The following is a 12,123-nucleotide window of genomic DNA, read 5'->3' as shown; positions in this document are numbered from 1 at the left end:
AAGCCCCTAGGGTTGTATCAGACGAGGAAGCGGACGAGAGCACCGAAGACGGGCTGATTTGCAAAAGGAGAAGGGGAGTTGCAACTGAGCCACCAGCAGTTGAGGTCGCCGCTCCTAACTATGCCGAGAATCCCCCAGTGCCTCCACGCCCTTTGAGTCCGTTGGGGACGTTCTCGCCTCCAACACCTCGGCTGTTGAAGCTCCGCCTGAACAGCTCGCCGATACACAAGCTTCATCCCAGGCTGCAACGGAACTACCAGCCTCACCACCACGCCTCGAGGCTCCCTTCGCCATCCAACCTTGCGAGGGTGGTGGTGAGCACCAACCCCCTCCTCCTCCTCCAACACCGAGCCTCCCAGCTTCCCTCCAAGAAGCCTTAGAATCTTTCCGCGTGCGCCTACACGCTATGGCCGACGAATGCCTTCCTCAAATCATCGCCGAAGGGCTAAAAGGCTCCTTGGAGAAACTTGAGCCCGATTGCCGCATCCATCAGGAGGTGGCAAGCACTGCGAGAGCCGAGGCCGAGAAAGTCAAGTTCGACATGATGATGCAAGGCCTAGAGTTCTCGCGGGTCGAAAACACTCTCAATGAAGAGCTCCAAAGCTTGCGTAAGGACAAGAAAGAATTGCGCAAGAAGTTGCACGACAAGCTTCAGGACGCCGTTGAGCTGGAGAGGAAAATCGTTCCTATGAGGAAGCGAATCACAGAGTTGGAGGAGGCCCGAAGGTCCGACGCAGATCAAATGTCCAAACTGGAGAAAAGGTCAACCGAGCGGGAAACTCTTCTGGGCAAGGTTGAACAAGATCGGGATAAGGCAGCCAAAGAATTGAGTGAGACGGCTACCGAGCTTGCCCGAGTTCGTGAGGAGAACAACGGGTTCAAGCAGAAAGTCGACGAGCTTCAACTTGAAATCACCCAGGTTCGTGAAGAGAACAACGGGTTCAAGACAAAGATTGACGAGCTTCAGCTTGAGGCTGCCCAAGTTCTTACTTCCGGCTTTGGAGCAGCTTTGGAGCAATTTGCTTGCAAATTCCCCGATCTCGACCTCTTAGAGTTTTCAGTGTACAACGAGGTGGTGGATGGCAAGATCATGCCTCCAACTTAACTGCTCCCATCTGCCACTTCAATTTTATCACCTTGAAACCTCTTGTATTTAACTTTGATATATGTAATAATTTTCATTCTGCTCAAACTGTTCTGATATGCGTGAATATACGTGGCTCTAACTTTATCTGTTGTGCGATCATCTGATAACTGGTTGGTTTCTACTCAACCCAATTAACTTAGCACAAACTGACGATTAATTCTCTGGAAATCAACTTAACTTAAACAAACGGTTAGTCTGTAGCAATAACGTTTAACGCAAGATCACTTACTTGGCGATAAGGGCGTAGGTCGATCTTAGTATCTGCAATCTCATTCGCCTGATCTGCCAAAGGGCAAGCGTATTTCTACGTTATCACCCAAAACTTCGCTGATCTGGCTCTCGCCGTGTAATGCTCTTTCTATTTCAATTCCCAGCCATGGGCTTTCGGTGATGTCGTTTTCCTTTGACTGAAAATGCCCCCTGCGGGGGCATCACATGACTTCATCTTTGCTCATCCGGAAGGGGAGCTGCCTCCCGGATCTCCCCCTAACCTTCCCGAGTCCTTAACCTGAGATAACTTAAATCATTGTCCCCTCATCTGGGGGTAGAGCCGCCTTTCGGATCCTTCTCTACCTCCTTGAGTTTTAGAACAATGATTTAGGTGGTGAGGCGCCCTCTGCGAACCTTCCCCGACCACCCTTTAACTTCCGATTTAACTGGTCTTACTAGGTCAATATTGGCGTTTCACTCAAGGGGAAAGGAGTTTTTCTCCAACCCTCCTTTCCCATTCTTAAGATTATTAACACCCCTGACTTTTCAGCTTCATCTTGCCTGAACTCACTCGGGGGTGAAAAGGACTTTTCCTGATGCCTCGACTTGCTCAGGGGTTACATCTCCTCCCCCCCAGGTGCATTGAGGGCTTTCATCTTGCCTCAATTTGCTTACGCAAAGAGGTCTTGTGCTCTGCTATTGCCTATACTCGCTCAGGGCGAGAAGGACTTTAATCTTTTCTGGCCTACACTCGCGCGAGGCGAGGAGGTCTTTTTGATCTCTTTCTCGAATACACTCGCTCGAGGCGGTGAGGACTTAAAAACTTTATTCTTGTGCCTCCGGTCGCCATGTGGCGACGAGGGTTTAAAACTTCATACTTTGAAAGCTTTGCACTGGGTGCATGCGACTTGGATTCTCCATTGTTTAAAACTACACAAGGGCGATAAAGTCCCTTTGCGAAAACTTAAAAAACGATGAGCATGCCAACTTAATAACTGGGAAACTTCGATAAACTTCGAAACCTTCTTTATAGGGTGGCCTCATTAAAACCCTCTTTAGGGAAAAAGAGTGCCCCCTTGAAAAATTGTTTAAACTGAAACATCTTAAACTGTTTGAGTTAATTTCTACTTACAATGCCTTAACTGTAATAAAACTTGAGATGGGTGGCGTTCCAAGTGCGAGGAATCGTCCCTCCTTCCAGTGTCTCCAAGCGATAAGCGCCGTTCCCGAGTGCTTCGGTTATTCTAAACGGTCTTGTCCACTTGGGTGATAACTTGTTCTCCATCTCGTACTGGTGGGCCTTCCTCATATCCAGGTCACCATCTCTGAATTGCCTCGGTCTTATTCTGGAGTTGTACTTACGCTCAACTCTTCTCTTTACTGCCTCAACCTTCACCTGTGCTTCCTCCCTGACCTTGTCCAGCAAATCCAAGTTCATTCTCCTTTCTTCGTTCGAGTCTTCTGCCACGAAGTTCTGGAATCTTGGCGAGCTTTCCTAGATTTCTACTGGAATCATCGCATCGCATCCATACACTAAGCTAAAAGGGGTTTCATGGGTTCCCGATTGCTCAGTGGTATGATATGCCCACACTATGCGGGGAACTTCTTCAGCCCAAGACCCCTTGGCCTTTTCCAACCTCCTATTCAAACCTCTCAGCAGAACTCGATTAACGGACTCCACTTTCCCATTCGTTTGCGGGTTGACCTAGCGCAAGAGCGTTGCCTCGTCACGATCTTCCTCACCAGCTTGACGCCACGGGCCCTTCAAGTCCACACCACAGATAGCCTCTCTGAGAACCTGAAACACAAGGTGGCGCCTCTGCGGCCGGTGGCGCTCCGACGCTCAAGTCAGTAACAAGAACACCCAAAAACTGAGAGAAAAATATTATATGTAGAACCGTACTAAAGTGCACACAACCCTAGCAATGAGCCGTAATGAAAAAACGTACCTCTGCAAATTCTGTTAAGTTTACCTTTATAGCTAGGTTTTTTCTCTCTCCAGGCAGTTACGCTTTGGACGCGTGGCTCGCGCCCAACCCTGCACGTGTCACCATCTGGGCTGGGGTAGCAGGTAGTACCCAGCCCTACACGTGTCATCATCTGAGCTAGGATAACTCGAGCGTCACTTCTATACTGTCTCCAACCCTACACGTGTCATCATCTGGGTTGGGATAACAGGTAGCATCCAACACTACGCGTGTCGTCATCTGGGCTGGGGTAACTTGAGCGTTATTTTTGTGTGGTAACTATTCGCGCGGCTAAGTGTCCTATTCAAGGAGTAATCTAGCACGTAACACAGTCTGGGACATCCGGCTGACAATGCGAGTATCGGATGCAGCAAAGTGCACCATCTCTGTGATATCGCTTGTCGCAAGTGGCTCCTTCCTTATTGCTACGCCATACATGTTCTAGCTGAGGAAACCTTGCCACCAGCGAATGTCCACTCTGGGAATCCTGCCGCAGATGGGCAAGTTGTTCCCTTAAACCCACTCGACCATCACGCCCCATGCTGTCGTAACAATCGCCTTACTGAACTTGTGCGCCTGAACGTACTCTTTTGACACTAGTACAAAATTCTTCAATAACGACACCTTTCAAAGACGGTTTCAAAACAACCATCGTTAAAAACTAGGCGGTGGCAATCTTGTAATTTTTTTGAATTTTTTGTGGACTTTTAACGATGGTTCAACCCAGAACCGTCGTTAAAAGTGGAGCGGGGGAGAGATATAACGACGGTTGGCCCAGAACCGTCGTTAAAGCTGGGGTCGCGTGAGATACAACGACGGTTCACCCAGAACCGTCGTTAAAAGCTGGGTTCAAGTGAGATACAACGACGGTTCATCTAGAACCGTCGTTAAAAGCTAGACCGCCAAATTAATTTTCCCTCTCACACTACCTCTCTCATTCCGAAAACTTTCCCTCTCACACTCTCCCTCTCTCATTCAGAAAACATTTCACTTTCCCACTCTCACAACTGCGACTGCCGTTACCCAGCGCCGCCGCGACCGTGACCCCGCGCCGCGACCGTAACCCCCGCCGCCGCCACCGCACCGCGAACCCGCTGTCGACCGCGCGAAGCTGCAACCCCCGCGCGCGACCGCGCTCCCCGCACAGCCCGCGACCTCTGCACCGCGCAGCCCCCGCGACCGCAACCTGCCGCGACCGCGCCCTGCCGTGACGGCACCGCCCCCCGCGACCGCGCTCCCGCACCGCCCGCGAACCCCGCGACGACCGCACCGCGCTCCCGCACCTGCCGCGACCGTGAACCCCGCGCGACCGCGACCGCGCCTCTGCCGCGACGGCACCGCCCGCACCGCGACCGTGAACCCCGCCCAGCGCCGCTACCGTGAACCCCGCGCGACCGCGTTCCTGCCGCGACGGCACTGTGCGCGACAGCTACCTGCTGCGACCGCGAACCCCGCGCGAACTCGACCGTTCTCACAACCACTGACCGGCCGACCCTGCCGTTGCTCCTGCGACTGCCGTCCACAACTACGTGACGACCAACCTGTGCCGCGACGCACACCCGTGACCACCGACTCCTTGCTGCAACCGCTTGTCGTGACCGCCCATCCATTTGAGGTTAGTCTATTCTTATTTATTATCACCTATATTTTGAAAGTATTCGTTTTGAGTTTGATATTAATTCTTTATATTGAACGCATTGGTTCTGAGTCCGAAGGTGTTCGACCTTCGGCAATTTTCAGTCATTATATATTGTTTGACATATTGAACGCACTGGTTCTGAGTCCGGAGGTGTTCGACCTTCGGCAATTTTCAATCATTATATATTGTTTTGACATATTGAACGCATTGGTTCTGAGTCTGGAGGTGTCCGACCTTCGGCACTTTTTTTTTATTTTTTCATGATTACATATTGAAAGTATTGGTTCTTAGTTTAGCAGTTCAATAGATCGGAGTTGGATTAATACACCACGAATAAGTGATAGTTACGAAAAAGGGGTGGAAGAGTTCATACAATTCGCAGAACATAATGCCGTTAGTTATAAGAATGGAGTAAGGATAAGGTGCCCTTGTATCAATTGTTTAAATGGAAGGATATTGACTGTTTCTGAAATTAGAGAACATCTTTTGTGTGGTGGATTTTTGAAAAGTTATACAACATGGACGTGGCATGGTGAATTGTTAGACTTGCCAAGTGTGCACGGAGGTTCGGAGGAAGTTCATTTCTCAATGGATGATAGATTAGAAGACATGATTCGTGATGTGGGAGCAGAATCATTTGCTAATGCAGTTTTCGAAAATATGTCTAATGATGCAGAGACTCCTTTGTATCCTGGTTCAACTAACTTCACACGATTATCAACAGTGTTAAGGTTGATGAATTTGAAGGCAATGAATGGATGGACCGACAAAAGTTTTACAGAATTGCTTCAATTGGTTAAGGACATGCTTCCAGAAGGAAATACCTTGCCCAATCGAAATTATGAGGGAAAAAAAATACTTTGTCCAATGGGTATGGAGTATAGAAAAATACATTCATGTCCTAACGATTGTATTTTATACAGAAATGAGTATGAAGATTTAAGAAGATGTCCCAGGTGTGGTTTGTCACGTTATAAGGTTAAAGTTGGTCAGAATGATGAAATTGATGAATTCACAAAGGAAGGTCCTCCTGCTAAGGTTGTTTGGTATCTTCCAATAATTCCAAGGCTTAAGCGTTTGTTTGCAAATGCAGATGACGCTAAAAACCTTAGGTGGCATGCAGATAATAGAAAATGTGATAGATTACTTCGTCATCCTGCTGATTCTTTGCAGTGGAAGAATATTGATAAAGAATTTCCTGAATTTGGAAAAGAATCAAGAAACTTAAGACTTGGATTGGCAACTGATGGAATGAATCCCTTTGGAAATTTAAGTAGTAATCATAGTTCATGGCCCGTTTTGTTAGTGATTTACAACTTACCTCCTGCTTTGTGTATGAAGCGCAAATACATGATGTTATCTATGATGATCTCTGGTCCAAAACAACCTGGAAATGACATAGATGTTTATCTTAATCCATTGATTGAAGATTTGAAATTATTGTGGAATGAAGGGGTTGATGTGTTTGACGTGTTTAAGAATGAATCTTTCCGATTGCATGCAATGTTGTTTTGTACTATCAATGACTTCCCTGCATATGGGAACTTGTCAGGTTATAGTGTGAAAGGCCATAGAGCATGTCCAATATGTCAAGACAAGACATCTTATGATCAGTTGAAACATGGAAGAAAAACCGTGTATCTTGGGCATCGTAGATTTCTAAAGAAATATCATTCGTATCGTCGATTGAAAAAAGCTTTTAACGGATACCAAGAACATGACATTTGTCCCACTCCCTTAAGTGGTGTTGAAATTTATGAAAAAATAAAAAATGTTAATGTGACTTTTGGAAAAATGAAGAAGAAGCAAACTGTGAGTGAAATATGGAAGAAGAGATCAATCTTTTTTGATCTTCCGTATTGGTGTAAGTTAGATGTTAGACACTGTCTAGATGTAATGCACGTAGAGAAGAATGTGTGTGACAGTCTAATAGGAACACTTCTGAACATTAAAGGCAAAACAAAGGATGGTGTGAATGCACGTCTGGATTTGATTGAGATGAATATACGAGAGGAATTGGCACCAAGAGAAGTTGGTAAACGTACATACTTGCCTGCAGCGTGTTACACTTTGTCAAAGAAAGAGAAAACAAGTTTTTGTGAATGTCTTAAAGGTGTTAAGGTACCACAAGGCTACTCTTCAAATGTGAAGAGTCTTGTATCTATGAATGATTTGAAACTAATTGGCTTAAAGTCACATGATTGTCACGTTCTAATGCAACAATTACTACCGGTGGCTATTCGTGGAATCTTGCCCAAAAATGTCAGGCATACAATCACTCGACTATGTTCATTTTTCAATTCCATATGTAGTAAAGAGATTGACTCTCAGAAGTTGGATGAACTTGAAGAAGAAATAATTGTTATCTTGTGTCAACTCGAGATGTTTTTTCCTCCATCTTTTTTTGATATTATGGTACACTTGGTTGTTCATCTTGTAAGAGAAATCAGATTGTGTGGGCCAGTTTATATGCGATGGATGTATCCAGTTGAACGATACATGAAGATTTTGAAGGGATATGTGAAGAATCAATGTCGTCCAGAAGCTTCCATTATTGAAAGATACATTTCAGAAGAATCTATTGAGTTTTGTTCCGAGTACATGTCAAAAGCCAAATGTATAGGAGTTCCTGAAAAAGGTTGGCACTCTCGTAGATTCATAAGTAAATCTTCAAGAGGTGTACATGTCATAAGCAAATCTAGAGAAGAGGTTCTGCAAGCACACTTGTATATCTTAAATAACACTGATGAGGTGTTACCATACTTGGATACACACAAAGACATTGTCAAATATAAAAATCCAAGACAATCAGAAAAATGGGTGTTAATTGAGCATAACAAAACTTTCATGTCATGGTTTAAGCAACAAATAATGAATGATCCATCAGCATCTGAAACATTAACATGGCTTGCAAACGGTCTCAAATTTGATGTTTTATGTTGTTCTGGCTATGAAGTAAATGGTTGTTTGTTTTACACAAAGTCTCGAGATGATAGGAGTACAGTGCAAAATAGCGGAGTCACCTTGGAGGCAGAGTCTATGCAGTTTTCAACTGCAAAGGATCAAAATCCTGTTGTGGGATCAATGCCTTATTATGGTGTCATAGTAGAGATTTGGGAAGTTAATTATACCAAGTTTACTGTACCTGTTTTCAAATGCAAGTGGGTTGACAATAAGACTGGTGTCAAAGTTGATGAATCAGGAATGACTTTGGTTGACTTTCGAAAGATAGGTTATCATGACGAACCATTTATAATGGCACATCAAGCTTCCCAAGTTTTCTATATCCAAGATCCTACGTCTGACCACTGGTCTGTTGTGCTACATGGAAAAAAACAACATAATGACCCAGAAGATACAAACAATGACATTTGTGAGATTGAATCACTTACAAGAACGACCATCAATAAAGAGTACGAGGATGTTGCTGATGTTGTACATGCAACTCGAAATGATCATGATGAAGGAATATATATTTGTATGTACATGTGATTCATGTTTAGTTTTACAATATATTTCATTTTCATTATATTTCGTATTCTTGATGCTTATTATATTTTTTTGATAACAGGAACATGGCAGATGATAAAGTTTCCCATTCAAAAACTGGTAGAGGACCTACAAGATTGAAGAATATGTTTAAGAAGATAACTAAAGATGACAAAATACCTTTGTCTATTGATATCCACACTGGTGTGCCCACTGGGCAACATGCAAAGAAATATAGGAGTTATCTCGGAGTACTTTCTCGTGAAAGGATCTCTATCTTAACTCAGTCCTGGGATCAGGTGACTGACCACGAGAAAAACATGATTTGGCAAGATATTCTGGTATGTAACTGTTTTTACTTTGCTAAATCTAAAGTTCTTTTATACTTTGTTTTTGTTTATGAACTAATTCTTTCAAACAATGTAGACACATTACAACATCCCGAATGTGGAAACCTTGAAAGTGAAGGTTCTTTCAGATGTGGGTGTCAAGTTTCGTCAGTTTAAATCAAAATTGACAACAGATTATATATATGGGAAAAGGAAAGAAGAAAATCCTTGTGCAAAATATGCATCCATTGATGAAGAAACTTGGCAGCAGTTTGTCAATATTCGACAAACTGAAAAATGGCAGGTTAGTATCACTTTTATATTTGAATAGAGTTTATATTAACGTATTACTAAATTTTGAGTGTTATGATAGGAGGTTCGAAACAAAGCAAAAGCCAACCAGGCACATAATGATACCCCACACTTATTGTCTCGTGGAGGTTATAAGTTGCTAGAGCAGAGGATGCTTGAAGAAAAGATTAAAGCACGTTCTACTTCCATTGAGGAAATGAATAGTGTAGATTCTTTAAGACCTCCATCCCCACCACTCCGACATGAGATGTGGAAGGGTGCCCGTATAAACACATTAGGGACATGGAGTTCTAAGTCTACAGAACAAACAGTTGAACGCATTGTAAGTTTGACAATTTCTTTTCAATGTGTTATTTTAAATTCTATGTGTTATTTTAAATTCAATGTGTTTAAGTTTGTCAATTTCTTTTCATTTGTTTTAGGATTCTCTTAATGAGCAATCAACACAGGGGACTTTTAAACCATGTGGTCGCAATGATATTCTTAATGTTGCTCTCGGACGACCTGAACACCCTGGACGTGTTCGTGTAGCTGGATATGGGGTTGGGATTCGGTCATACTTTGGACCTCCATCACACTGCAAGGAACAATTGTCCAATGAACCTAGCCAAGAGTATTTACTACAACTACGTGAGCAGTTAAAGGCTGAGGTAACTCAAGAGCTTAAAGAAAGCTTCATGGAGGAGTTTAGTGCACGAATGGAAATGGAGTTCAAAAAGCGGTTGGAGGGTTTAGGACACTCACAGCAACCACCTACTATGGTAGAAGATGAACCACCTCCGCCTCCTATTAAGAAAGTCAGCACTAAAGGAAGTTGTTCGGCAGTTGATCTATCAGGGGATGACTTTGGCTCAACTAGCCAATGCGAATTATATGTTGAGTGTAATTCTTTGACCCGATTCGTTGCCTTGGGTAAGTGTTATGAAGGGGTCACAATGTTACACAATGTGCCTCTTCCTTCTAATTTGATGAAGGTCACGGTGGAGAAGGTCCTTTATGGTGATCTTGCAGCTCCTGTGCCGACATCAGAGGTGACAATTGTGGCAGAGGCATTACATACTTTCGTTGCCTGGCCTAGACATCTCGTCAGACCTATAGACTCTATGGTATATATTTGCACTAATACTAATACAATTATGATATATTACATTCTAACTAATTTAAGACAAATTTTTTGTTTTGATGAGTAGCAGGAACCTAAGACAAATTTGCCTCTGGGAAAGAAGAAAATAGTCTCCATTGATGATCCTCTGGCGGCATTGGTGGAAGTTGCTACAACTTTAGATACAACCGTCTTAGAGGTTCCATGGGATGCCAATGTTTTTGGAAGGCATAGTAATCTACCGTTGTACGTTCACATGTCTGATTTGTTGGACCTTGCATCCGGAGATCAAGAGATTAACATAACAGTTCTGCAATTATGGATGATGTAAGTTCAAATTTTAAATTCTTTATACTTTTGATTTATTAAATATATTAGTACTAACTTATTGAAATTTAGGTATCTTTCTGGATTATGCTTTGATGAGGGGAAACATAATATATATGGGTTTTTAGACCTTCAAATCACTCAATCAATTGGAAACAAGAAGTCGGAAACACAAACATACATCACCACTGCCTTAAAGAATGGTGGAAAACACATTTATTTTGCTCCGTACATCCATGAGTAAGTTCTTATTTATTAAATAAGTTTTAATAAATTATTGAAATAAGAGAAACTAATTAACTGATTTATTATACAGGCGTCATTGGCAACTATTGATCATATCTGTTCAAGATCATACCGCTGCATGGTTTTGCTCCTTGCATAAAAAACCTCCTGCCTATTTTAAAAACATTATAGATAGGTACGACAGTTTCATTTAACATTTATTATTACTTATATATTATATAATGTTATGTATTCTAACATGAAATCTTATTATTTTAGTGCTTACTCTGGATATAATATGTTGTGTGGGAGGAGAACTTCAAACGCACAAAAACTCACTTGGATGTACCTTAAGGTATATAAAGTATATTTGTTCAATTAATTTAATGTGTTTCACTCATTCATTTAATACATTTATTTTCACATGCAGTCCAACAGGCAACCTCAAAATTATGAGTGCGGTTATTATGTTATGCAGTGGATGTTGACTATTTTGCAAGCTGAAATTAAGAAAGGTTGGGATAAGGTAATACCTCAATACAATAAACACTTTAAAATTTGAGATTTATTAATCATGCACTAATTCAAAATATTTCAAATGTCACAGTTGTTCAACGACCAACACCCGCTAGATTTAGAAGCATTGGAGTATGTGAGAACAACATGGTCAAAGTATTTTGTAACCATGTATAACACTCTAGTATAGATAAATCATTACAATGACAAATTTTTTCATATATTACCAAACTTTTTTGTATTATGTTATAATTTTTTGTATGTAATTTTTATATTTAAATTATGATTTGAAATGTTTTTATTTTCTGGAATTGAAAACTTTATGCATGTTATTTGAGATTTTTTTAAAAATAAAATTTTTTATTTTTTTTTAATCAATACTTATAACGACGGTTCCTAGAGGAACCGTCTTTGAAAGTCACACTTATAACGACGGTTCCTAAAGGAACCGTCTTTGAAAGTCACTTAATTTTTTTTTGGAAAATAGGAACCACCTTTACCGACGGTTCCCAGAACCGTCGTTAAAAATTCATACCTTTTAACGACGCCTGTAATACCGACGGTTCTGGAACCGTCTTTAAATGTCGATTTTAACCGTCGTTAATTTACCTTTTTGTACTAGTGTGAGCCTCCAGCAGCTTTAACTGACTTTACTAGGAGATCCGGTGATCTGATCCTCGCGACGACGTCAGACCACCTGATCTGCCATTATCTAACACGTCGATGAGACACAAACCCGGCGACAACCGACCATGTTCACTATAGAATGCCAGTGCCATGAATCGGCGACTATGCTCATTCCTGAACCATTCGTCTCTCACTTGTCCACGTGTTCTGCTGAGCACCCCCGACACGGTCAC

The 12,123-nt window shown here is 42.4% G+C and overlaps 1 protein-coding gene across 1 annotated transcript; it reads left to right on the top strand.

Annotated features, from left to right (window-relative positions):
* The first annotated feature begins 4,037 nt into the window (after positions 1-4,037).
* LOC137839415 (uncharacterized) lies at positions 4,038-9,112 on the top strand. Its single transcript, XM_068648532.1, has 5 exons — positions 4,038-4,126; positions 5,260-5,669; positions 5,997-8,436; positions 8,694-8,793; positions 8,879-9,112. Exons 1-5 carry the CDS (start codon positions 4,038-4,040, stop codon positions 9,110-9,112), a joined length of 3,273 nt encoding a protein of 1,090 aa, XP_068504633.1.
* Positions 9,113-12,123: the final 3,011 nt, after the last annotated feature.

Source organism: Phaseolus vulgaris, chromosome 3, assembly GCF_000499845.2.
Source record: "Phaseolus vulgaris cultivar G19833 chromosome 3, P. vulgaris v2.0, whole genome shotgun sequence".
NCBI lineage: Eukaryota > Viridiplantae > Streptophyta > Magnoliopsida > Fabales > Fabaceae > Phaseolus > Phaseolus vulgaris.
Note: the sequence above shows the minus strand (reverse complement) of the source record. Positions and strands in the feature narration are given on the sequence as shown.

Bases quoted from the DNA above. Each gene is read 5' to 3' on its own strand.
- LOC137839415 (XM_068648532.1), top strand. From the start codon at position 4,038: ATGGTTCAACCCAGAACCGTCGTTAAAAGTGGAGCGGGGGAGAGATAT. The intron at 4,127-5,259 runs GTGAGATACAAC...TTCTTAGTTTAG, and splicing joins GTCGTTAAAGCTGGGGTCGC to CAGTTCAATAGATCGGAGTT. The intron at 8,794-8,878 runs GTATGTAACTGT...CAAACAATGTAG, and splicing joins TGATTTGGCAAGATATTCTG to ACACATTACAACATCCCGAA.